Source organism: Pyrgilauda ruficollis, unplaced genomic scaffold (genome assembly GCF_017590135.1).
Source record: "Pyrgilauda ruficollis isolate IOZ18807 unplaced genomic scaffold, ASM1759013v1 scaffold11, whole genome shotgun sequence".
NCBI classification, from domain to species: domain Eukaryota; kingdom Metazoa; phylum Chordata; class Aves; order Passeriformes; family Passeridae; genus Pyrgilauda; species Pyrgilauda ruficollis.
The window spans coordinates 8,479,326-8,507,047 of record NW_024509210.1 but is presented as its reverse complement, the minus strand read 5'-3'; the positions used below and the strand labels follow the sequence as shown (position 1 = coordinate 8,507,047).

The window sequence follows — 27,722 nt, the reverse complement described above, 5'->3', positions numbered from 1 at the left end:
GGCTCCTTCCGTCGAGATAAGAGCTACCATTAAATCCCAGAAAGATACAGCAGATGAGAGTGCAGATAGTACTAGAATATAAACCCTAATTTTGTCAGGGCTATAAATATTAAAATCATAGGCCTTCACCCAGAAGAATGTCTTCAGAGAGGTAAAGGTGATTCAAAGCAAGAGAAAGGCAATTTGGAGAGGATATCCTATACGTGAGAAAATAGCAATGGTTTTGATGAGATCTCAGGCACTGTAGAAGTTTCATCTTTCCTTCTGGAAAGTCCCTGCTTCATGAAGGTTTGTCATTTCTAATATCTCATCACAGAAATCATCTTTAAGCAAAAGCAGATTCTTTTTTCTATTAATGTTGATTTCTCTAAATATGTCTAATAATGCCTTGCCTAAAGTAAAAAGAAATGTAACTTTGGTAACTTTATTTTTCTTAACTTTGGTAAAACCAGTTTGTTTTCATTCTACTAGCTTTTCTTTGAAAATATGAAAGTATCTTGCATCTCCTTTAAGAAAAAATTTTAACATGAGTTTAAATTCTAAACCCCACACGGCATTTTCCATTAGCAAGTCCTCCAGGCCCGGATAAGTGGCCTACAGAGTAACACTCAAGTGTGTTAAGCCTCACTTAAATAACCTGCCAGCACTTTTAAATTCAAAATGTTGATTATAAAGGTGCACTAGTCAGTAAATAGTTTGAAGAGTTGACATTGACTAATGTTTGGCCAAAAGTTAAAAGCTGTGGTAATGACATGTGGTTTCTCAGTTCATGGATGTGCTGAACTGAAAATCTGTTAAAGATACTTGTAGCAGCAGGAGATTTAGCACTTTTAGAAAATCAGACCCAATTATGCTTTCTGAAGTTGAAGTACCCAAAATTTCATTTTCTCATCTTCTCCAGATTGTATTCTCTCATTTAAGCTGGTGTCACTGCACCTGAACTTTCACTTCAGTTTTTGAAGTTAGAGGAGACACTTGAGTGTGTGTTCTTGAAGTACTTTAAGTAATTAAAAGAAATTAAGTGATTAAAATACAGTTGTCAGGTTAAGCTTCCAAAGAATATGTTCAACTGTAATGTTTACTTAACAGTGGATTTAAATATGAAAAAGTAGAACCACATGTACGGCCTAAAGAAACACGCAAAATTTTCCTGATTTTACCTTGATTTCCTGATTAAAAACAGATCACCATCCAACTTCCCATTTTAAAGCTTCTGCTGTGAAATATTTAATCTTTAACACTCAGTGTTTTGACTGTGGAGAGTCAGCCCACCAAGATAACAGTGGACAGATGCATATTGATTAAAAAGAGGATAGTTCCTGTCACTCACAGGGGCAGGTTTCTAGGCTTGATTAGGTATTTCAAAGTGTCCCTTGGGACAATATTCTGTTCTGGTGCCTGTACATTGTAAAAGCACAACTTCTGGGAAACTCTCCATGTGATGTTGCAGGAGAGAAGTAAGAAAAAGTGTTAAATATTGTTGGATATTTTCCAGAGTAGGCATATTTTTGTTGCTATTCTATTGCTTCATATTCTATCAGAATGTAAATTATTTAACAGATGGATGTAGTTATTAGAAGATCTTGAAGTGTGAATATTCCAAGGTGTAGACTTGCTCTTAGACTCAAAGTAGTCTAGATCTGTGCTAGAAGTTCTCTAGTAAAGTAGGATATGTTTATATGCATGCCAGAAGTCCTCTTCTAGTGGTATCACATAAACCCTAAATTTTAAAATTGTTTCAGTGAGAGCCCCATAAGGGCAATATAAGGCATAGCCTCTTGCCCGTATGAACTGTGTCTGTGCTTGGTAGGAGCTAGCAGCAGGGCTGTCTTCTGTGGTAGTACTGCTAAATATTTCTCAGGCCTAGAAGACTTTCAGCATCCTTTAAAATACATAGACTGCTTTAAAGTGAAATACACAGAAGATGGTAAAAAAACCAAAAACGTGAGTGTAGCTATTTGGTAGCAATGTGCCAGGTATATGTTGGTGATCTCAAAGTGAGTGATACTTTTGTGTAATAATAGTTTGTTTTGGTAACTTCATGTACTACTGTACTCAGCTTATTTAACCCACAAGCTAGGATGCTTTAAAATGAAGTTTAAGAAGTAATGAATGGTCTTACTGGAATCCCTCTATATCTATATGTAGGTATATGGTTAGTTATCTTGAGGGCCTTTGTATTTTGTTCTTAACTATTGTATTTTCATTATTTGAGAAGATGCAATTATGCTATCTCTATAATAAGGGAAGTTTTTCTTAAGTCTTAGGTAGTGAAGGGTTAAAAATCTAAGGTCCTATTAATGTAGGGAAATGCTGACACAAGTTCTTCAGTCCTTTTCCTGACAGAACACACATCTTTAATTTGCTCCTCTCTTTACCCATATAACATTGTACATCTGTCCTTGAAAACAGCTCCTGCAGCATGAGCGTAGCCAGTGGAGTCAATTTAGCAAAGGTTGCTGTCTGTGTCCTAGCGGTGCAGGCAGACAGCCTGGAGCTATCACTTATAATCAACTGAACAGGTATATGAATAATTACTAAAGATAGAAACCTCTGTTAATTGCTGGGTTTAATCCTGTTCCCATAAATTGTTACAGAATCACCCCCTCTAGCATTAACCATCACCCTCCTCCTAGGATTGACATGACAAAAATTAATTTTTTTCTCAGATCATAAGTAATCTAGTAGATTTGGGAACTTTTTTAGTTTTAAGATTCTTGCTAGTGTTTAAGCATACCAATACTCTCTGAGAGTCCTTTATATCCACTTGGAAGCTTTGAGGCCTTGAAGTATTTGGAGTTGACTGACAGCTGAGTTTGCCAGTTTCTGAAAGCAAAAACTGATGTTAAGCTGATGTTTCTCCTAAAATTGTCTACTAAGAGGTTTCTTTAACTGCGAGCAAAGCCACTTTCTTTTCAGACCATTCCATTTTTTCTTCAGTCACTCTGTTTGATTATCAAAATGGAGAAAACTATAAAGAATGCCTCTCTCCCTCTAGTTCTATCCTGTTGTTAATACAGTCACCCTCAGTAAGTGGGAAAAATTAAGGGATGCTCTTAGAAATTGATTAGAGTATGAGGGAAGAGCGACAGTGACTGCATTTGGTCTTCACCAAGAGCATTTTGCCTTATTAGGCTACTTAGCAAGCTAAACTGTACTTCATCTCAGAGTTCTCTAAAAATAACTCTGTATGGCTTTCTGGCACATTGATATAAAAAGTGTATGATGATGGTACATGGGGTTGTTTAAATACAAAGCTAGAAGCATGAGCTGGCCTCCAAATGATGAATGTCTTTGTAATCCAGAATGGAAGCTTTCCAAGACAGTGATGCATAGCCACCAATTTGTAACTTTTCTTTTAATTTGTAACTTTGGACTTTTATCTGTTTGATTATTGTATAACCCCTCATATGTTTGATACGGCATCATGAAACATCTGAATGCACTTTCAATGGTTTTCTACACTCCACAATTGATTTAAAGAAAGTGACATCCAGTGTTGTTTTCATAGAGTTTTTAAAAATAAATAAAAATTAAAAAAAAAAACACTGCATCTCAACTTTATCATTTTAATGCTCTCACAGTTCACTCCTAGCACAGAGAAAAAGTTCTGTCATGAACTTTCCTATGTATAGAATGTAAGTTATTAGGGTAATGAAGGACATATCTTCTCTTTACATCTTTTCTTACTGCATTTATTTCCCACTCAGGATGTTTGTATCACATTCCTTCTCTCAACTGATACCTTCCATATATTAGTGGATTGGTTTTAAAAAATAATAATAAAAAAGATATAAGCAAATAGGCTAGATTTCCTCTCAAACCCATTTTTGGAGTAGAGGCAGCTGGGTGAAATGGGACCAAGTGGGGTCCCCCTGCAGAGGAGAAGACAACTCCAATGGAGGCAGAAAAGCAGAGCAGCAGCTCCTCACACGGCTGTGGTGGGGCTGGGGTGTGAAGTGTCAACTGGTTATGAAGGCTTAGAAGGAAAAGATAACAGAAAGTCATCACTGGGGTTGCCTGTTCATGGAGGGCTTATTTTTTTGAAATCTTAATGAGGAATATTCATACAGTTTATATTTCTGGAAAATAATTGTGAAGTGTCAAAACAGTTCAGTCTGGATTTACAATGCCAAGAGGTGTTCAGGTGCCCTAGTAGGCCTTCCACTTTCCAAGCTTCAGTTTCATTTACTCTTTTGCATCCCATTACTTCTACATTGCCTCACAAGCTGCTTTTCTAATAGTTTTCTATCTCCTTTCAGTGAGACCTGATTAAGTTGCTGTCTTCAGAGCTTCCTTCTTATTCCCTTGAACAATTAATCAGGGAGAGAGAAAGCTTAGCTCTAATTAACCCACACCTTGCCAGAGGTGGAGCTTCTGCTGTATGCTCAGTAAAACCAAATATTTTTAGGAATAATATATTCTGAACTATCTTGAAAAGCAGCAGAAAAATATGTTTTACTGAAGTGCATACTAAAACTTTCTTAGAGAGGTAGTAGTCCTCATTACATTTGAAAGTTTTGCTTTACTATAACAAAGTTATATCTAAGGAACAGTTCATCAGATATCCCCCCAAAGTGGCAGAAGGCTAAAAATGTCTTAAACTACATGAGGACAATCAACCAGTTTGCAAGATGTGGTATAGAAATATTTTATCAAAACCTAGTGATAAATCAGGATCACTTGATCATGCTGAAAAAATGGATGTTGAATGGAAAGGGCTTCAGTTAACTTTGATTTCTTTCTGATTTGCTAGGCATGTCATGAGCACTAGTCTAGGTATCAAAAGAGGCACTGAAATCCATTTGTGCCATGCTCCAGTTTACCAAGGAATTCCATTAGAAGCATCCAAAAGTTAGAAAAATAATGAAGCTCCCTTGTCATGAAAAGCAGGTTTTAAAACGTACATTAGCATTTGTAGCAAAATATGTACATTAAAATAAGGGCAGAGCATCACAGGTGGGGTATGTTGTATCTGTCTTTAAAATTGCCTGATGAACAAGTTGGGTTGTGAAGGGGCAGCTGCAGTGCCTCTGCTGTATGTGAAATAGAGCTGGGGACAGCTCTGAGCTGATGCCATCACTACAATGATTTCCTAGGTCTTGTAAAGCCTCTCTTCTGACTACATTACAGATGTGATTTTTCCTTAGTGTACTTTGTTCTTGATTTCTGCATGCTTTGGTTACTTTTGCTTCACAGTTTTCCATACAAGTACTGCTGTGAAGAGAACCAAAGATACAAACATAATGAATGGCTTCTCTGCCATTCTCTGTGATTTTTTGCATTGTAATTTTATAAATTATCTTGTTTTCTGCATATGGCAAAGACATTAAATAAATAAATAAAAAAAAGAAGGAAATAGAGATTAGAAAATTGCAACATTATTAGATGGACTTAAGGTAGATCTCCCTTTCCAAATATTTTGGCAATTGACAGAGTTGTTCATCAGAGTGCCTAAAAGTCTGAGTCTTTGCAGAGGCTTGGAGGAGTATTGTTTTGTAATGGGGTAACAAGAACATGAGCATGTCCAGGGTCTTGAAAGTTAAATCGGGCATAAGGGCTTTCAGAAGATTTTGAGTGTTTTGGTCCAGTTACTGTGTGCATCCAAATCAGCATTTGGTGTTTCCAGGTTCAGATCAGAGTTAACTAAATGTTAACTAAAACATTTAGTTAGCAAGGGCTACAAGCAAACAGTGGTCGTGGGCAGCAGGGAGAAAAGCAACTGCTGTGTTACTACCTTTTGTAACTTCCCTACCTTTGTTTTATAAAGCCTAATGCAGAAGGTGGCCAAAGGGTATGTACCTTACCCATAGAATGCTTTGCAGTGTAGTAATCTCTTTACTTAAACAGGACAGGACTCAATCATGTGAAAGGGTCTTTTTTTACTGTGCTTTTAAATACTGGGTTTTCCTTCCACACCTCTTTTTGGAAGGAGTTTATTTGATTATGTAAAAATGAGTTATGCATGAAATACACTTCATGCAGAGTCAAAGGATTTTAATTTTTGTTTTTTCAAGTACATGGTTGGTTTTTTGCTGGGATGCAGCCCTTAGATTTATAACAGCTTCAACTGATTCAACCTACTGTGAAACATCAGGAAAAATCGACAAGGCCACTGATCCGTGTATTCTGTGTATTTCAACTATGTAATTGTAAGCCTTCTAAAGAGTTTTTTTGAATCCCTTAAATCAATAGTAAAATATATACATATCCAGGGAACTAATTCTTGGGCAAATAACCTGCTCTAGACAAATATTGTAAGGAACTACCCTGCTGTGTTCAGCAGTGCAGCAAAACTCAGATGAATAAAGATTGGCCCCTGAGATAAACCTTTAAATCTTTGGTCATAGAAAATTTGCATTGCTAAAGGATTATATTATGACTCAGTGGGCAATAACTGCTATTACAGCTACTTGAAGAGATTTTCCTTACCCATTTATGCTTTCTTTCCCTGTTCTTTTCTCAGCATACCTCTCACAATCATATTACAGTAGAACATGATGCTGTCCCTCCTGTACAGTCTACTTGATACTGAAGTATCCACATGGGTGATTTGTTCTCCACCTCTCTGCAGCCTCTCCTTCTTTTGCTGTTGGTCGTCTGCGTCTTTATGACAGGTGTTCATCTATTTGATTAAGTTTTTGCAATATCACCAAAGAGGGGCAAGGCAGGAGAGAAGTGAGAATTATGCCCAAAGGCTACTTCACTTGAAGTAGTTGAAGATAAGCATCATGCTGTTTGTGTTGAGCAATCAAAGGCACCTGAACATATGAACGTGTTCTCATCATTACCTTGTTCACCATAAGAAATTGGCGTTCCATGGGCATGTCTGTTGCATTATCACAACTTAAGGACAGGCTTCTGACTTTTAAAAATACACTCTTCAAAGAGGTGTCTTGCCATGGAAAGCAAAGAGCAGTACTATAAGAACATGGTTTGATTCTGTGCAGGCAGTGAGGTGTAGAATTCTGACAGGATTGAGATGTAGAAAGTTTGTCAGTAATGTTGTTGTGCATTGCCGGCGTATGCTGAACAGACAAACGTTGCCTCCCACTTTGAGATAAACAGGACTTCTCTGAAAATCTTCCAACTCTTCTCCTTAATCAGCTAGAGGTGGGCCAAGTAAGGGTCTCCTCTTTCCCCCCTGTAGAACTCAAACCCCTGTCTCCCCTCCCCTGTGGGGCTGAGCGGGGGCAACAGCCCGCAGCAGGCACAGCTCCAGACACCGAGATCCCTGGGGCCTCAACAGAGCCACACAAAGCACAGCCAAAGAGCCTGCTCTCCCACCTCTGTATAAAAAAAGGTGCTTCCCAGTACAGACCTGCTTCTCCCAGGAGTATGTGTCTTCAGTGAGTTCTGTTAATAGTTATCATTGCCTGAGATAACCTTCCTTGTGATGTAATTTGACATACTGCTGTCAGAGGGGCTTAAACATAGTAATCTTTAAAAATGATTGGGAATTTGCCCTAGAGAAAAAACTGTTATGATTAATTTCTACAAATGATAAACCACTCCTCCTTCAAAATACTGCATGCTATGAAGTGTGATTTAATCCATTTGACTACAGAGCCTGATGCTTCTGACAACTGTGACTCAAATGTCATCACAGAAAGTGATATTTCAAGTGGCAGGGTGGGATTAGAAACCTGCTGAAGATTTGTCAAAGGAGAAGTAAGTACATAATTTTTAGATAAGTGATTTGTCTACTCTAAACCACTTCCTCTGAAAGACAGGCAGTTTAAAAGAGAAACTTACACTGTTACACTAGAAAGAGCAATTTAATTGCAGAGAGAAACTACTTATGATGGTAGGTAGAGAAAAAAACATAGGATACTGGGGAATGTGCTTTCTGTACAGAAAAAATAAAATTGCTTTTCACCCTGAGAAAATAACTTAATCGTGGCTTGTATGAGGAAGGGGCCGGTCTCAGTATCTGGGACCTCACAACCACCTGATACGTTCTTGTTGCTGCTTTACGTGTTTTTTCAAAATACAACAAAACACCATGCTAATCTATGAATTGTGTGAAAACTCTGTAAATGCAGTAAAACCTGAAACAAGTACAGAAATGTTGATTCGATCAAGAATTCATGCAGCTTTAGAGCAATTATCAATTTTATTCACATCCACCAAGTCCGAACTCTTTGACAGTCCCCTAAAACTTGTGCTTCCTATATCTATTCTGTCATTCTAGCTGTATAATTTACACTTCTTAACAATCTGTCTACTCTGAAAGGCAGTGAAAAATTTGTATAAAGTACTGTACTTTTCTTCTATGTGAATCTGAAATTTGACGAACTGCAATGGAAACTGCATTTTGGGCAAGAGTTTGTTCCAGTGGCCCTGTGGGTCTACCTGCATCTATGAGGATGAAGCTGAAGGCTTGCCCAGGCTGTACAGACTCGGGACTGGCCCAGCGCTGAGTCCTGCACCACCTGTAGCAGCTGTGTTGTGAAGTGTTCCTTCAGCCACACTTGAGCAGCTCTGAGATTGCACAAAGTGTGGAGGGTTTGGTTTGCAGTTCTGCTTGGTCTGGTGGCTGTGGAGAGAAAGCAATAACCCTGTCTGACAGGCTGACCTTGAGATCCTGCATCAGGAGTGGAAGTTAAGTGAGAGCACACATTACTCTTACCTGTTTGCAGTGGATTCCCCGGGGGGGAAAAAAAAGAACATGAAATCTGACAATGCTTTTTTGTGGAATCATTTTTCAGAGAAGAGCTGCTCTTTGATATCTGTGATAGTTCGCTGTTCCGATCTGTCATGTTGCCAACTCTCTGCTAAGGTGTTTGGGAAGCACAGTTAAGTGGCTGTAAGCATAGCAAGGGAAGCTGGGGCCATTTTTTCACTGAAAGGAAATTTGCTGGAGAGACAGTATTTTTTTCAAGTCCTCTTGTTTTTATTGTTTGTATTGTGTTTGTTTCTCGCTGGAACCTGCCGGCTGCTTCCCTGCGAGGGGGCCGGGTGCGCCTTTAAGAGGTGGAGGTGCCTTTGTGCAGGTTGTGCGGGGAAGGAAGTGGCTCTGCACCGCGGAGGGTGGCAGGAAAAGGCTGGTGCTCGGCTGGCCACAACTTAAACTGCCAGTTTTCCCTTCGAGAGGCAGCAAAGAATTGTCACATGAGTTTCCTGGGGGTTGATTGTTTGTTGCCTTTTTTTTTTTCCCTTCGGCACTGTCAAGTTGAAACGCTGACCACAGCAGGCACAGCCGGACATGTTTAAAACTCTTCCATGGGCAGCCCAGAACTGGCAGTGGCGTGGGAACGGGTGTTGTCTTGGGAGCAGTGTGCGGCCAGCAAAGGTGAAGACCTGAACTCGCAAACACAGCCCAAGGCACCTGCCCGGGCCGGGCTGTCCCGCAGGTGACAGCGGTTCCGGTGGCAGCCGCCGCCCGCCTGCCTCAGTTTCCCCTGGCGGCGGAGGCACGGCGCCCGTGGCTCCGCCGAGCGGGAGCGCTGGGGCGCCTTGGGGCCCGCAGCAGGCGCCGCCGCTCCAGCGAGCTCCCTCCCGGGCCCGGCCCGGCCCGGCCCGGTACCTCCGGCCCGGCCCGCCGGTACCTCCTGGCCGGCGCGGGGCGGCGGCCGGTCCGGAAGGAAACTCCCGGCCGCGGGGGCCACCCGCCCCGGGCGCTGCTCCGCCGCCGAGGCTGCCCTGGACGCTAATTAGTATGACTAGTTTGATGGATTTAGTCAACAGCATTCAGCAAACAGGGTAGGGGGGAAGCAAGGGTACGAGATTTCCCAAATCTCAAGACTTTTCAGCCCCGGTGCCCTTAATGGTTTGTTACGCGGGCTCGAACAAGTGTTGCTTCCAATTAATTGATCGAGGAGATTTATTTTAGTATTTTGACTGGGTGCCAGAGACAGAGGCTTTGTCCTAGCGTTTTAAGCACCACCCCTCCTTGCAAGTTTGAAATGTGAGCTGCCTGGGTGGTTTTTTTTCCTCCTCTCTTTCTCTCTCTCTTCCTTCTGGCAAAGTGGCTGTGTGTGTGTGCGTGTGCGCGTGTGTGCACGAGAATGAGAGAAGGACATACCTCTCTGTGTAATGGGAAAGCAAGACATGGATCACTAGAGACAGAAAAGAGAACCATCAATATCAGTAACATGCAGCTGAGGTGAGATTTTTCTGAGTGTTTGATTTTCTTAAAACCCTTTTGGAAGATTTACAGCAGCCTTCTGCCATGCTGTATGCCGAAGACGTACTCCTAAGCAATGTCATAGGGATGCTTACATGTCTATCGCCGTTTTAGGTCTGTTCGCGTACGTGTGAAGTTTTAAAGCTTAACCTGATTCTCTTTATTGTCTCTAGAGGGTTGTAGCTTGAGCACAAATAGCCTGTTGGCAAGTACGGCATGAGCCCATTAGCAAGACTCCATCTGTGATTGGTTTTGCCTGGAAACCGGGAGACAAGCAATGAATAATTGATGCGTGTTGTGCAGTAGCTGGACAGGCAAAGAGGAGAGAGAGAGAGGGAGAAACAGAGCAGGGTGCCCTCAGAGGGGGAGAGCGAACAAGCTTGAAAATAGCTACTGGCTGCCTTGTGCTGAGATGAAGGCAACCCCGGCTGTCTTTGTTCTGCACTGGCTGGTTTCTGCCTAGAAGTGTTTGCAGACATATGTGGCCTCTCTGCAGCAGCAGAGGCAGGCGCGCAGAGGAGGGGCGGCAGAGGAAGCCCGGGCTGGTGAATGGGATGTAACTCGGGGGTAAGTTGGTTCCGGGGGGGCGGCGGCCGTGCGTGCGGGAGCGGGGCCGAGTGCCGGAGCGTGTTGGCCGCAGCAGAGCCCGTGGCCGTGTGCGTGCCCGTGTGTGCTGCGCGAGTGTCTCCGGGTGTGTGTGTGTGTGTGTGTGTGTGTGCGGGAGCGGGTGCATTGTTGCGAGTGTCTCCGGGTGTGTGTGTGTGCGGGAGCGGGTGCATTGTGGGAGCGGCGGCGCGGGGCTGGCAGCGATGGCAGCGGGCTCTGCCCTGCCCTGCCCCGCTCCCGGCCCGCCGCTGCTGCTGCGCGGGGCTCGCAGCCCCGCACCCTGCGGCTCAGCCCGCGGCAGCGAGCGTGCTGCCTGCATCTGCAGTCGTACAGCCAAAAGGCAGCACCAATTATCAGTGGCCTTTCCTGCAACTTTAGCCTGTCTGGCACTGTCAGAACGTGACAAGCTGTTCTGCAAACAGCAGTGACAATACTGCTGCCACCATTTCATTTTTCTGTCTTTATAAAGACCTTGCCATGTAGAACTCACATCTGTGGCGTGTGCTTTCACAGAAGATCTCAAAGTAGTATTAGTATCAATGACAGTCTCAGGTATTCCAGTTGACAAGTTTTTTTGGCCCCTGTGTTGAGTAGTAACAAGTGTCTTGTTTATGCTTTTCCTGTGTAAAAACTAAAAAGGTTACTTAATTTGCATATGACATAAAGAGTTATGAGAAAGTTTCAAACTAGTGATGCCAGACTGGAATTTGGGACGTTAGTTTTATTGTTCAGTTTACTTAGTTGGCTTAATGCAAATAGTATCTGAAAACTGAATAAAATAGCATGTATCAATACATGCCAAAAAACAAAATGCAAAGGATCTATACAGCTTCAGTGTTTGCAATTCAGAAGTTGACAGCACAGTCTGTTGGGGAAAGAGGTTGCTATAGTAGATAACAGCTCTTTGAATCAGTAAAATTGCTGTGTAAGGTAAAATAGACTTTGCATAAAGTAGCATCAGTGATTCTGGGTCCACTAAAGCCACTGTCAAAACAAGTTGTGACTTCAGTCATACAAACTGTTTGTCCTGAGTTCAGGTGAGCCCATTATAAGATCCAGTTTAAAATCCCTTACTATCTGTCATATTTTGATGAAACAAGTGCTCTATGTAGACATCTCATGAGGTGAGCTGGTTAAATTGAACCCACATTTATGACAACTTACCTTGGCTCATAATACTGTAGAAGACAGTGTTCATTCTGCAAATATGTAGATTTTAGAATTAAAAGTTACTGTGGAGAACAGTTTCTTTCAAGAAGTCATGTCTCAGGTTAAGCTAACCAGGTCATTAGGCTGAGGTGACCTAAGAAAAGCAATTAGCGTGACTGAAACACTACTTGGAAATGGAAGTACATAATACTAAGATCCAGCTAAAATTGCTCTACGTTGCCTAATATTTCCTGTAGTTTTTGTTCAAGTTAGAAGTTTATTACAGTTATATTGGTAATAAAGTAATTATCAGTATCTAATCATGCATAAAAGTGGAAGTGCCTCTGAGCTGAGCAGAAGCATGTCTCTCCATACTGTCACAAATCTGCTTAGCAGAATTTTGTTCCTCTTTTTGCTTAGCATTTAAATTGAGATGGCAGCTCAAGTGCAATAGAACATGTGAAAAAAAGTTTGGGTTCATGTAAATTTATTTCAGTAGAACTCAGTCAGTAATGCTCCAGTTTAAGTGAACAGAAGGGTGTTACCAAAGACTTGGTATCAAATTTATGGTCAAAGTTTGATTTTAAAAACTACTTAACATTGTTAAGTTAGCACCACCTTTACCCCTTCCTGGAGGAGCCATCAGAAAATCCCTGGGGAAATACGTCTGCAAGTGCAGTGAAATTTCACTAGTAAAGAAGTCATCTGAATGAGCAAGGTACAGTTTCATGTTAGCAATTGAAAATACTGATCGTAAGAGAGATTTTGAAATGTAGTCATAAGCCTTTAATCTTGTGTAGATCATAGTAGAGTGGGTAGAAATGTCAAAGCTGTGCGTGTCAATGTCTCTGTGATCCTGGCTGAAATGTTGCCGTGTTCATAGTTCGGTGAAACACACGCGCTCTCTTGGTATCACTTGTGCTGAAAGTAGCATTTAGTCCTGGGGCCCTTATGCTGGATGAATGCTCCAGGAACATCCAAGAAAACTTGTCCACATGTAGTGGACAGGGGATGGGTAATGGTCACAAAGCAAAGAAGCAGAGCATGCAAACCAACAGTGAGAGGAAAGTAGAGGGTACTTAGGCTCAATGAATAAACAATTTGTTGTTGTAGTAACAGGTGCTGTATTAATTACAGTGAGATAGTTTAGAGAGAATAGTCTGGCAAAACAGGCTTGCTGTTGCCATAAGAGTTAGTACAGCAATTAGTTCAAGAGAGTCTCTGAATCCAATGCCCCAAGCCCCTGCAATTACAAGATGTGTAACTAAGACAAGAGAACTGTGTTTTTCTATGTCATGAGGTAAGCTGAGGACACAGAAGTTCCCACGTTATCCTCAGTTGTCACTGGGACTGTGACAATGCAGGGCTGCTTTCTCATGACTATTACATCAGCAAAAGAGATATTGCTGATAAACAGTGGCCAAAAATCATTAGAGTGAAGGCATCAGGAAACTGTCACTCTATGGGATGGTACAACCGTAACTTTTTTTTTTAATAACAAAGAATACACTGTACATTATATGTAAAAATATGAAAAGAGCTAATCAGGGAAGGAGCTAACCAGCAGAAAACAAATAACCCCAAAACCTTATCTTGTGAAACATTGTTAAAATTATGTTCCAGAGATCTCAGTGAAGATGCTCTCTGGTTTGGTTCCTCTGGGCTGGAGAACAGAGAGTGGTGCAGGAAATACCTTCCTCTGAGGCTGCTCTGGCTAGGGGAACTTCTGTTTTCTCTCGGGTGGAACAGCAAAAGAAGCTGCTCCTAACAGACTGCCATGAAACTGCTTGTGAGCAGCTGGACAGCAAGGGTTTTGCTCAAGGGAAAAAAAAAAAAAAGGTGGGGAAAAGTTGCTTCCTCCCAGCCCTGCTCAGCTATTGCTGCATTGTTGTTCAGTGCAAGTAGAGCTGGGTGATCTAATTGAAGTCTCAGAAGCCTTGCTGGGCATGTGGAGAGCTGTGCAGGCTGTGCAGATGATTCACTATTTCTGGTACCTTGCAGGACACAGCAGAGACATGTCCAGAGGGCTTAAAAAAAAAATCTTGTAATAAATGACTCCACTGTGTGTCCACTATATTTGAGTTTGTTTTCCTTGTACTGCCTTTCCAGAGGAAACCAGAAAGTTCTGTGAAATAAACCAGTAGACATGACATCTGTTTCATGTATGGTGTTACTGGTTGTTTCTTTGAAGTAAGTTAAAAAAAAAAAAAATTAATTAAAAATAACTAAAAGTTAACACACTTGAAAGAATATGTTAAGTTAATATCATTTGGTTCTTCTAACAACAGGATAGGAACCAAAATTCCACAGGGTATGCCTTCTTCTAAAATGCTGAAGCAAAACAATGTTTTGGTATATAAAACAGTTGTTTTGGAAGTAACTAAAAACAATTTCAAGTTACTGAGCAAAAGTCTTTTAAACCAGCATGTAAAATGTTGAGCTAGCCTTCAAATGAAATGGCTGTTTCACTAATTGTGAGAGGTACACCGATGTGCAGTAAAGCAAAGCTGTAATAGCTTTCAAGGCATGGGGAAGAGTGTGTATCCATTCATCATCAGAGAGAAAGCAGCCAGCCAGTCTGGCTTTCACTGACAATTCGGTAAAGAAAGAGGAGAAACCCAGAAAGATCACAGGCAGGTTTTTCATTTCTGTTTTTAATTGGAAGTTACTTGAAGAATTTTCTCCTTAAAATCAAGACAAAGTATAGTTATTTAAAAAAAAAAAAAAAGAGTGGCATTGGGACAGTAATTACTTCAGTAATGTGGAAGGCTGCCACTCAGCCCACCTCTAATAAATACTATACATTTCTTCAGTTCTTGAGCTGGATCGTTCTTAAATATTCTCTGGAATGTTTGTGTGTTACTAATCCTGAGTCTTAGGTTGTTTGGGATCATTCTATTGACAGTAATCCAGTGCAACCAATGACAATTTTACCTATTTCATAAAAAAAGTTAATTTTGTTCTCAGCTGTCTTTATTAGTACTAATAAAATATTCTGACAATGAGCTAAGCTCCTGATTCTTGTTGTTTGTTGTTACTAAAGTACAGCTCTCAACATTTTGATGAGTAACCCTTAATGTTTGTTTATAAACTTCTAATCCTCAAACTGAATTTTGTTGTTAGTAGTTTGTGTTTTTTATACCTCCAGTGCTCCTTGCATCTCTTCAGTTTCAGTGTAGGCAATCTGGACACTTTGTTGACATCCTGGAAACAGACAAAATCCCACAATTGCTGGTGAATACAAGCTTGTTAGAATGCTGTTTGAATATAGTGTTACATGAACCTGGAGAGGTTCATTCTTTCACAATCTTATCATTAAAACTATCTGTACTGGATTTTCAAAATCATTCTGACCTTAGTTACAAATAAAGTGAGTAGAGCTTCGGTAGAAGCAGAACTAGGGCAGATGAGAAGAACTGGGATTCCCATAAAAAGCACTCCTTTACTTATTCTTGACTACCTTTTTGTGGTCAGCCTAAGGTAACAGGGAGAGCTAACAGGAGTTTGTCACAGGACTCCCTTCAGTTCTCAGTTAGCTCTGCTAACTAGTTTTACTGACCTGGTGTTTGCTTTTGTGATTTAATGTATTTAACATTTATTAACAACCTTAAATCTGCATTAGTATATAGTAGGAAAAGAAAAAAATACTGGGGAGGGGTGCTGTGCCACTTAGTGCCACTTATTTATCCATATACCAGGCCAGACTTGAGAGAAGGGTGTTAACAGTACTTTTACTGTCTTATCTACTGACGCTATCCAACTGTTTTAGAAAGTTAAGGTTTTCAAGCATCAGCCTAACAGCATGGCTTTCAGAGGAGCCTGTCATTATTTACTTATTCATACAGATTGCAGTGGCTTATGTAGTCTTGATCCTGCTTGATCTGCCAGCAGTATTTGCTCCTATTGATCACAGGCTGTTATTTGACTGCCTTGAGCAGCTTGTAGGTCTCTCTGGTTCTGTTAGCGGGGTCTGCTACGGATACTTCTCAGCCTTCTCATTTTGCTGCTGTCAGTAGTTTTAACTCCAGATTTCCTGCTCAGACAGATACTTTGCAGAATCGTGTCACGCTGGTTGTGTTTTTCAGGAAGTTTGGGAGCACCTTAGTGAACTATGGTGCTGAACTGGGGTTCTGTCCTGATTTGGCTGTTAGCTCAGGTTTATAATGTGTGTTTGGCAATGTGCCTGGCTGTCATGTGAAGTTGTAAGTGTGTAAAAACTCCTCCTATGCTAGGTGTAATAAAATATCAGATTTTTGGAAATAACCAGCAGTTCTTCATGTTCCTATACTCCTTTGCATTCCTACTGGTTTTCCGGCAACAGGGCAATTGAGAGGTTAGTCTGGAAGAAACTTACAAACCAGTCGTCTTGCACATAGATGAGTACTGTTAAAATACTATTAAATTTACCTGTTTCAGCCCACTTTCCAAATGGTTATATGTGTTTTCTAACTATTCCTTGGGGTGGAAACGCTGTAATTCCTTAATGGGCTGATGTACCTGGAAGGTCCTTGAAGTAATTTGTGTCTGTCAAGACATACACTTCTTTAGAGCAAAGTTGCAGTAGAATCAGGTTAGAAACAAATGTTCACATAAGTTTATATATGGTCTCAGTCCCTTAGTAATGGAAGATTTTAATTTTTTTGCTTAATGACTTTACAACTTGTATATATGCTTTTAAGATTTTTGCAAAATGGAAGTGTAGATGGTCCTTGTGTATTTCATGTTTCTGGTTGACCTTCTTTAGAACATGCAGTTAAGCGTCTGTCTGGTACTGTTTGTGACACCTTGTATCATTTTGATAGAAACACAGCCCCACAGATGGTCTTTGACCGGACAGAACAGTTATTTGCAGGCTGGCTTTTTGAAGAAGTACCTGAGATGGAAAATTATGAGGACCAAGTGATTTTTACTTGCAAGGAGGGCATTTATAATATGTGATGACCCACTCTTTCTATCATGTTTCTGTCTCTGTAGACACATCTAGTAAAACGAGGATGTTGGCTGTCTGGCTTGCCTGACATGCAGCAAACTTCCTCTTGGTCTCCATGTCTACAAAAATATCAGGGAGATTAATTTTCTCACAGAGAGTTTGGGCTCAGAGAGCTGATCATTAGATTACCCCATAATCTTGGATTTTGTATTTTGTGATAAGCAGAACAGAGGATACAGTTTATAATATTTGCTGAGTTTAGAGTAGGTTATAGGAGATCAAAAAATGGAAGTTTTAAAGTCCCATCTTAAGTGGTGACTTTAAATGACTCACTTGAAGCACTCATGAATCATGTTGCAAAGGCAAAAATGTCCTTCTTGTTAAATGACTGTAATCTCAAATGTTATAGAGAGCTAAATGATTTATTGATGTCTATTTCTGAGGCGTTTACCTGCACCTGTAGCCAGCCCATTCCATTTATTTTGTCTTGCTGACAAATTAGCAGGCTATTTGTATGTCAGATTTGGTCAGTAGTCAGCTCCCACCCCCTTACATTTTGAACTGCTTCTAATTTAATTGTTTGTGGTATTGGCAATTTATTATCCAGATAGATGTCATTCAGGGGAGCTCTTTTGCATAGAGAAGAGAAAAAGCAGAAGATCTATTTGTGTATTTTCTCATGGTGCCTTGTAGAAAGACAGTATGAAGAAGAGAGCAGTTTTCAAGCCTCTTCCATGCACACAGGCAATGGTCTGTGCATTACCTTTCTTTCTGCTGGTTTGGAATGTCAAATGCTAGGTTTCATATTTAGTAGCTGAAATAAGATTAAGTCTGTGATTATGGCCATTGTTGCTTTATCTAGACACCTCTCAAGAGTGAGCAATCCAAATTACATATTGGAGCTTTAACTGCATGTGTAAGTTGCATAAATACTCTCTGGGGGAGTTGAAGCAAGCGTTGCCACCTGCGGTGGTTATGTTGCAGTGCTTGAGTAAGTTTTGTGGGGTATTGAAGGCAAAATTACTGTTTCTTGCTAAATTGTTTTAACTGCTGGCTTAGATCTTCATCACAGTAAGAATCTGAGCGCTGCTTTTCCAAGTCAGAGTGCTCCACTGTTGCGCAGAGGCAATTGCAGGTTGCCTGACCTCGCTGCCAGGATGCCTCCAGCCCTGCTGCTCCTCTGTGGCTCGGCTGCTGCTGCCAGCTGCTCACTGGGCTTGCCAGATGAAGAGGACTAGTGAAATCTATTGCGTGGCTATGTTTTCCTCAGCTTAATTTGATCTTGCACTCTGAGTTTTAAGTAAGACAGGAAATTTGGGCTGTGACACAGCCAAAAAGATTTTTAGAGGTCATGGGAGCATGGTCTGTGCTGGCCATCCTGGCCATCTGATTCTGCTGGGCTTCTTGGGACTGCAGGTGGGGGCAAGACTCAGCCATTGTTTTCTCCTCTCAAACAGCTCCACAGTTAACATTGCTGGCACTGTGCAGCTTGAAATGTTTTATGGTCTTACATCCTACTTAACCTTTGATGTTTTCTGTCAGCATCTATTATGACCTGGTGGCCTATGGTTTAGTAAAATGTGCCCTTGCAGGCTGCCAGATACTGTAATGGAATTAAGCCTTTAAAATTATCAGACCTGTCAAAGGGGCTTATAATCCTGTGAGGGCTTTAAGTGGTTTCTTACCTTTGCTTCAACGCACATTTGACCTGGTTGAAGTGGTTTTACTTGCTTGTTTTGTTTTGACTTCCTGTTAATATTTCTAAAACTGGGGGAGGGCAAGGGGAGGAAAAAAATTAATTTCCTTGGAAACTTTATGAGGAGTCTCTTCAGTTCTGTCCCAGATAACCTTTTTTTTTTTTTTTTTAGATTAAAGTCTGGAGATATTTCTGTGGGAACTTTTTCCTTTGAGTAAGGGCATAAGGATGCTTCATTATGTGCCTTAGTCAATCAATGTGCACTGAGGGCTGGCACAAGTCAGGAGGGAATGTCAGGCTTCCTTTGAGGGAGTTTGGACTCAACCAAGTGCTACAGAAGGTGCTGAACCGACACCTCTGGAAATGAATGTCCTCTGCAGAGTGAGTGTAGGAAGGACAGTAACACTGCAGTTACTCATATTTACCACCTTTGTGCTTTATTCTGAGTAGAGGTTAGTAGGAGATTTTGAGATGGTTTGCCTTTTGCTAGTTGGTTTTCAGTTACCTGTGGAAATGCTGAAAGTAATTTTATAGCGTTTTAGTGGTGTCCCTGTGATTATAACGCAGTGCCTGGTGGTCATTAGCACCACAAGTTAATTAGCAGACAGATACTACATGTATCATATCCAACAGAAATTGAAATATACCATAGAGAGGCAGTTTGACTGTGTCACATGCAGCCTGTGGCCAAGTGTGGCAGGCCACCTTATCTGAGCCTGATTCCTGAGCCTCACTTCGTAGTAGTTTCCTGTCTTTGTGAAGTGGTTGTATGTGAGCCATTTCTTTAAGTTACTACACATTTTAAACACTGTTTTGTTTTTTGAGGAGTGATGCAACTTTGGCTTCTGAAGTACTGCCATGTAGACTCAGTTTCTTACCACGAGCAGGGTGATGCAAGGTGAGGAAAGAGAATAAAGCTAATAAAATGCTATTCCAAAATAAAGCAAAAAAAAATGCTGTGTTGTTTGAGACTTATCATGTAAGTGATAGAGGGAAATACACAGCAGCCATTTCTTTTGCAAGGAAAAGCCCTTATATTACAGCAGGTTTTGGGGGGAGTTTTTTTGCATTTTTACTCTTCCTATATAGCATAATCAAGCAAGGTAAAAAAAAGTGGTTCCTGCTGCTAAACTGCATGCAGGTGTTAGTCTCATAAATAAAATTGATTTTAAGAAATACACTAGGTTTCCTGAGGTGACTTTAATTGGGATAGTTGCTGGCATAAATTGGCCTCTTGGGTAAGGACAAATAGGCAAATGCCCATCCCCAAAAAGAGTAACTCCTGTTACAGTTTTTAGAACAATTGCACTCAATACTAAATCCTGAGTTGGAATGCTCTGCAATCCTGACCTTCCTACAGGTCTGTTTTTCTTTTCTCTTTGTTTTTGGTATACAAATCTCAAGAACCTCCCAGGACGCCCACTACTAAGCAGAAGAAATGGAGATGTAGGAATGAAACCTGTCATCAGGCAACCCTAGTGAGTGTCATGAGATGGGCTGTCTCTTCTGATCCAGGAGCTTGAGTATATTGATGGCTAATATTTTTACTTCCTGACAGTCTGGTGAATGATCTCATCAGTTGTTGCTAGCAGATGCAAAAACGTTGTGCTTGTGGTAGCAAGACAGGTATTTTTTCTGTGCTTCTCTTGGGACATGGGTGTCAGACATGAATGACTTTTCTTTCTGAATGTAATTGTCCACAGCATTTTGGAAAGGTAAAAAGTAGATTACAATTGTTTCTTAGTGGAGGGAGGGGAGAAGGACCCGTCTCAGATAGCAAATGCCTCTTCATGAAAATTTGGGATTCTTTCTGTCTCCTGGGAAATGAGTGTTTTAAGGGTTGTCTAGCTGTTCTAAGAGGACAGCTAGACTGTTGCTACTTCTTCTGTCATGGCAAAGGTGTGATAATGGTGTCAAAAAAATGAGGAGCAATGAATGTCTTCTTTCAGTACTTAGTGTGGTTTATTTAGCTGGATTGCAAAGACATCATACCTATTTTAAAATAATTTTTAAGTAAACAACAAGGAAAACAGTTTGTGCTGTCAGACAAGCAGCTTTCCTCAGTGGCCAGATTCACCTGTCCTGATTCTCTGTTGTGTTCCTCTTAGTGTCAAGTGAAGCAAAGCTGATGCACTGAAAAATGGGAGCTCTGTCAATGTTTAGGTTATTTAATCCTTGGTGTTGATTCCCAGTTGCAGTGGTTTCTGGTACTGGTTTCTTTACTTTGATCATACTACTTCTCAATTGTATGTCTCCTGCAGTCAGAGCACATGTGCCTGTGAACACTCAGGCTTTGGCCAAGTCATCCAAAATAATGGGTGACAGACACTTCACGTGAAATAGGCATTTGGCTTTCCAGCCATCTCATCAGTTTCAAGGACGTACAAATTGCACAAGGCATCAGGGAGATTGAAATGAGGGAATTTATTTCAATGAAGTAGAGGCTGATCATAAAACAATACTGTATGAGAGTTCAACATTTCTTGTTTCAGTGGAGTCCTAAGCAGTAGCCTGAGTATTCCCTCTGCAGCTCAGTTCTGCCTTCTTTCTGCTCTGTGTTTACATAATGGCACTTTCCCCTAACATTTTGCTTCTGTGCCTGTGTTTGTGCAGTACTTTGACTGTCAAAATGTCTGTCTGACTGCAATATGGAAGTTAATGTCTTAGTGTGAAAGTAATATTTGTTATTCATTGTTTCTTCACTGAAATGTCTCTGTATTTGTTGATCTTCACAAAGCATGTCAAACAGCTGATAATTTTTCAAAAATTTCACTCTTAAGTAGTGCTTGTTACCTTCAAACTGAAGGGTGATTGTGGCTCTCAATTTGCTATCAATGGAACCACCATGAACCACCCTTGTAATTAATGCCATTTCAAGCCCTTGTACAGTTTCACTCGTAGTATTTGGTGAATTTTTAAAAGTCTTCTTCAGAGGGCTTTAGATTGTTAACAGACTGAGGCATTTTAAAGAAATGTTACCACTTGTCACCATCTAAAACTGGAGTCTACAGCTGAGTTTTCCCATATGTATTTTCATTGTTTTTGTAATCTGTTTGGAGATCAGTTTTGGGTGAATCAAAGGATCCAAGGGGGGGGGGGGAAATAAACATCTAAGTGGCTGTCTCCAGAAGCTTCTCTTGCATATTTCATCGATGATCAAGATATTTGTGGTCTGTCCTTTACTCTCCTTTTTCTTCATAATTACACTAGAGATTGAAGATTGTGTTTCATGCTGCATGGGTAGTAACATCTACATACAAGCAGTGAAATAATCCATAATCAGATTTCCTCCAGTAATGGTAATTTCTTTCTTAAAAACAGGAAAATAGCTCCATCTGTGTAGGAAATAGAATGGACCTGTGTTCTGATTAACACACCTGTAAATAAGCAGGCAAAAGAGGAAAAATGCAGGGGAAGAAAAGGCTACCACGTCAACAATTCTCTGATAGTTACGGAATTACTAACATCATAAATTCAAGTTAAACTTTCATTGCTAGAAATCTGCCATCAGACTGGTAACTTCTGCCTACCTTACACTACTCCTTCATGTTTTTCTACAGAACTGCACATGCTTCCCTTTTTATAGACTGAGCTCTAAGAACTTATCTGCTCTCCACTGAATTTCCATTTTACATGATGTGAAAGGCATGTACCTTTTGGGAGATAGTTTATTACTTGATTTCAGTGATTTCTCTGAAACCTGGAAAAAAGACATTAAGGTATAAATGATAAGGAGTTTTGTGGAGTGAGCATGAAATCACCTGGAGCAAGATGTGCCCATAAAACTTGCGTGTGCATGGAAATGCCATTAAGGACTGTGGTTATTTACAACACTCAATACAGGCAGAAATGCTAGAATAGGTATTGTTCTACAGTAAAAATGCTATTTTGTTGATTCTGCTTGTTTCACTCAAGGAATCAGTATTAGCTATAAACTAGCCAGATCACTTTTTTTTTTGCTGATACAAACCATATTTAAAATAGGCACACATATCAAACTTTTTGAGGGCTGTTGTGCTGGCAGAATATCTATTGAAATGGTCCCAAGGAATGGAAGAGGCAAGAACTGTGCTCCTGGAAGTAACTATCTCTTACTGCCTGTGAACTTTCCAAGGTTTTCACTGGGTGCTGTTTTCTGGACAATGCTCTGTTGCTATCTGATACTGTGCATACAGACTGGGATTGTGTGTTTTGTTAGTCAGGATACTTACCATGAAAATGGTAACTTAGAAGGTTTGTTGAGATGTGTGCTCTAACAGATTTATTTCCAAAGAATCTCTCCTGGATGCACTTCAGTATATCTCTCTGAAACAGTCCACTTGCCCATAGCATAATTTTCTTTGTCATTGATCATCTATAAATAATGGTAAACCTGCCTAGTCTAGAAATTCTGTAGGGAGAAAGTAAGGCTGGCTGTTAAAAAGACTGGTAATCTTTTGAACTACACCAAAATGTTATTCATTCACTCAAGAGAGTCTTCTCAGCATTATGGAAATACGTAAATACGGCTTTACTCCTTGAGAGGGGTTTTTAGGATCAGTCTGGTGCAGACCTCTAAGGAATTCATAGATTTCAGTCCAGGAGGACTTGATCCCATCCATAGTTTCATTTTGAGTTTCAGGTTCAAAGGACTATCAAAGAAATTAGGAACTCAGTTTAAATGGGTTTGACATTATTGATAGCAACATCTTCCATATTCCCTGAATTTTCAGTTGCCCAAAACTGTTGCCCAAAATGCATCCCAATCCCTCTTGTTCTTTCAGCAACCTCAGCTATGTTGCTGATAATTTCCTGAAGAAGCAGTTTAGCCTGGTTTCAGTATAAAAATATTCAATTCTAGCTCTGAGTGAAAAGTGTTTTTCATGTATTCCCAAGGCTGCTTGGTTGAGTGTTTTTTGTCCTTCTGTGCAGTGACCTACCCTTTGGGAAAAAATTGAGACTTGCCAGAGCAAGGCATATTTGCAACTTGAGCAACTCCTGTCTAAGCCACATCTGTAAGCTTTTTGTAAATGAATTAAAATTATTGTGTGGTCCGAAAAACTGATGTGGTCCTTTTCTCCAGACAAATGGTCTTTAACTGTGTTTGAAAGATCTGTTCAAAGATAGTGTTGCTGCTGGTCGTCTTTTTCTGTGTTGATTTGCTTCTGTAGGAATGTGTTTGTGTTTTGGTTTTTTCCTTTATCTTTTAGGTTTTGACAAATAGATTGGTATTTAGATCAAATGACAATAACATGAGACATCTCTCCATATTCTAGCACTTTAGGTGTGATAATTATTTCTTTCTAGGATTTGATAATCACGTGTGTGGAATTTCATGTTTAGCCTCTCTAAAAATCTTGTTAATCCAGCAGGTGTTGACTATCGATGTTACAGTTCAGTGAAACCAACGTGTTACCCAAAGTGGGGCTGAAATTGGTTCCTGTGTGGAGCCTGTTTGCAGAGCAGTGTCCTTTCCCGACCTGAGGAAGCCTGTGCTGAACTCAGAAGTGTAACATGTCAGTTCTCACCTGTTCTGTGCACTGTGTGCACGCAGGGAGGAGGCCACAGTGCAGATTACTTTGATTATATTGCTGTAGGTAGTTTTTCCATTTGAAAATGAATCGTGTTTTCATCTGCATGCTGCTTTATTGAAATAACAATTTAGAGTAAAAACAATTCAGTAATTTGATTTGGTTTCAGTAATTGTAGAATTCAGCTCTTAATCACAAACTGAATTCTTTAATTTCTATTAATGACAATTAAACATTTCTATTTTCATTGGAACAGAGAAAGTGGGAGAATTTAAGTTCAGGCAAAACTTTAACAGCTCTAATCCTACAAAAAGCTCAGCTTGGGTAAAATGCACTCAGGACTGGGACATGCTGTTGCAAGTAGCCAGCATGGTGATCCTGATCCCTGCGCACTGCTTCACTGACACGACTCTCCCTGTACTCCTTCCCCCAGAGATAGTGTGTTTTCTCTCTGCAGAAAGTTCGAGTCTGTCAGCAAGAAAGATGATGTGTGCTCCTTTTGGGCTGCATAACTAAAGCTGCTGCTAGTAATCCAGTTTCAGAATAAAGGCAGCTGAATAGAGTCATAACATCCAAAACCTAAGCAGGATAGCTGAAGTCCATTAGCACAGGAATAACAAAATGCTAATATACCAACAGTGACAGGCAACACACCTGAATCTGATGTTAGTCAGACTGAGGAAGAACTCCTTAAGTTAAAGAAGATATGAGGTACAAGTGAGGGGAAAATAAAGTGTCTAGTAGCAATAGTGAATTTCAGATGTGCTTTCTGCTTTACAAGCATATACTTGCCATGAGTGTTTGTGACTTGCTTTGAAAAGTTCAGCTAACAAAACCTATGCAGAGTTTATGTACAAGGCGATAGCAGCATTTTGTATCAATTTTGAGAGCAGGTTTTTGAGATTTTTCTCCTGCTCAGGGAAGGGAGTGGCCAATGTTCTGGTCACTGGGTGTGCAAAGGCAGATGGGCAAATGTACCTGCCTGCCTTTCCTGTGTGACAGCTGTACCCATTAGTCTGCATTTGCTATCTCTATGTCTCTAGTGCCATATGTTCCTTTTCTTTAAATAAACAGGTATATAATAGGACAGATGTGAGTAGCAAAAGGGCATAAGCAGAAGAATGATTTGAAACCAGACTCAAATGATTGATCTTGACACCAGCAGTCTTAACCAGTTTATGGTAGAACTGGATTATTTCGTGCCTTAGGGTTGCTTTCATGGTTCCTGTCAATGGAAGGATGTCTTTAATCACCTTAGAATTTTAGTTTCTATCTGTCTTCTTATGACTCATTAGTATTTGTAATTACATCTTTTTTGAGCTTAGCAACTTGCCTGTTGCTTACTAATATGCTTGAGCAGTGTTGCAGGTTGGTTTTGTAGACAGTCTAGTCAGTGTCGACAGCAGAGAGGCTCATGCAACTGTTTTTGTTTTGTTTAATTTAATTTCGTCAGTACAGACTCACTGAGGTAAATACTTTTTTTAAATGCCTTAGAAAACAATAGTATTAAAAGCATCAAATATAAACATGAAGGAATTAGCATTAAATTACAGAGAAATGGCAGCTGCAAATGTAATCGTGTAGACAGTTTATAGCAAGATACATTGTTGAGTTGCACATACTTCATTCAAAAAGATACTAGGAGTGTGTCAGTGTATGCAGTGGAGAGATGTAGTTTCCCCTGTCAGGGAGGAGTTCTTTGTTTTCAGTTTTATCCTGAATAGTGAAGTCAGGTTATTGTTTTATTACAGAGGAGCATCTTTGAAAACAATGCCTACTATTATGTCTGATCATCTTCTTCCTTTTTCTTGTCAGCAATCTACCACATCTAGTTATGAACAAACACAGCTCTTAAACATGAATGGGATTCTCATTATTTGCTACCTGCACCTGATTTCTTTCTTCCTCAACCTTTGGTGTTAATGAACATTAGTTCACAATAGTTTCCTATTCTCATCATGTGTTTTAGTACAGGCAGTCTAAAGATTAAAGAGGATGAATGAGGAACCTTAAAAAATGCTCTTTAGAGTTGCTTATCAGAGTTTGATTCCCTCATTGATAGCATAAGCTAAGGACTTATGAATCAAACACAGTTCTGAACTGCATTCTCCAATACTGTTTTTAATCTGATTTGTTGCTGCTGCTTGTGTATTTACACTTCTTCTTAAGGTAGCAGGAGGAAATAGTGTATCATAAATCAGACATCAGAATGCAATTTAACCTAAGCAAACCTTAGCAACCTTAGCATTTGTTGCTAGGAAGAGAGAAAATAGTTCTACTGGCCCAATTCAACATGATTTTGCAAGAGCAACCCTATGTGAGTTTGCTGGGAGAATATAGAGAAATCCCAGGCAAGCTGAGAAGACTCTGTAGCAAATGTACTGCAGGATTCTGTCCTTTATAGGTCACTTGGTTTTCCAGGGTAAAGGACTGGAATAAGCTCTGGCCTGGTATCTCCTCCTTGAGCAGCTGCTTGGTTGAGTGGCCTGCTGGAGTTCTAATGCCCACCATGGGAAGTGTTTGCATGTGGGGCTGACAGCCTGACACAGGTCTGGAACTTCAGCTCTCCCCAGGAACCAAAGGGTTGTTGTTTTGTGATGGAGAGGGCAAGGTCAACATCCATGGCCCTAGAAAAGTAAACAGAATTTTTAACAGATAAAATCCTACCCTTGCAGCAATTGATGTGGGTTCTGCCATTCTTCTGAGCACACTGAAGATTTCACCAGGGGAGTTCATTTTCTTGTACTTGTTTCTCCCATTCCCTGGAATATGGAAACCTGAATACATTCTCTGCAATTAATATGCATTTTAGACATGATAGCAAACAACTCCTGATACGCATTCTGTAATCCAGCCTTTGGGTTTCAATTGCTGCCTTAGATGCAAGCATAAGATAAGCATGTTACCAATGTGACCTGCACATACTTGTCTTTTGGCCATATGATCTCCATGCATCATCATGTTTCCTTCTTCACATTCTATTAATTCTTTATGAGCTTCATTAGAACTGTAAAGCACAAGCTGTTTTCATGTAGAGGGTTTTTATGGTGACTAAACATTGGAGAAAAGAAAACAAATAATTGTCCCACTATACATATTGCCTAGAATGAACAGATTGATTTAAAATGCACTGCTCCAGTGCTTTATATAGGCATCAGTATGATTCAGTTCTTATTTTCTGGCCTTCAGTTTGCTAATCCTGATTTTTCAGTTTGTCTTTTCTTTTTTTTTAGCTAAGTCTGTTTGTCTGTTTCATTTTTAGCTAATACATGAAGTTTATGTTTGTTGCTTTCATTGGAGAGGTAAACATTGAATAGAATCATTAGGTAAGAATGATTGCTAGGTCTTTTTTGGAGTTAGTAACCTACATTTCAAAAAATTACTTTTTTTTTTCCTTGCACTTTTGATTATAGATGTCACATGTGACAAATGTATGAAACTTGCTATACTTCTAAGAACAAGAGCTAATGTTTAATGTCCATTTGTGTAATTTATATTTTCCAGTGTCATGCTTAATTTTCCTTTGAGTTTCACTCTGTTCTTGGCTTCATAAATATTTCTAATAGGGATTTCAATGCACTTGACTGTGTGAAGGAAAAAAACTAGCAGAAGTAAAAAATCATGTAGTCTTTTCTGAATACTAGTAACATAATTTTGAAACATTTCTGTCAAGTGTAACTTTTCCATGACGCTTGGTGTTCA

General features: G+C 40.2%; 1 protein-coding gene across 12 annotated transcripts in view; it reads left to right on the top strand.

Annotated features, from left to right (window-relative positions):
• ZMIZ1 (zinc finger MIZ-type containing 1) overlaps window positions 1–27,722 on the top strand; it is a 338,783-nt gene that overhangs the window by 237,513 nt on the left and 73,548 nt on the right. The window contains exon 1 of one of the 12 annotated variants that reach the window (XM_041473820.1): window positions 9,221–9,295. The exons of 9 other annotated variants lie outside the window; for them this stretch is intronic. In XM_041473820.1, coding sequence (XP_041329754.1) covers window positions 9,226–9,295 — 70 coding nt within the window. In that variant the 5' untranslated portion in view covers window positions 9,221–9,225. Of the gene's footprint in view, window positions 1–9,220; window positions 9,296–9,982; window positions 10,109–10,537; window positions 10,697–27,722 lie in introns of those variants that run through there. 2 more of the 12 variants (XM_041473825.1, XM_041473821.1) reach the window with 2 other exon arrangements.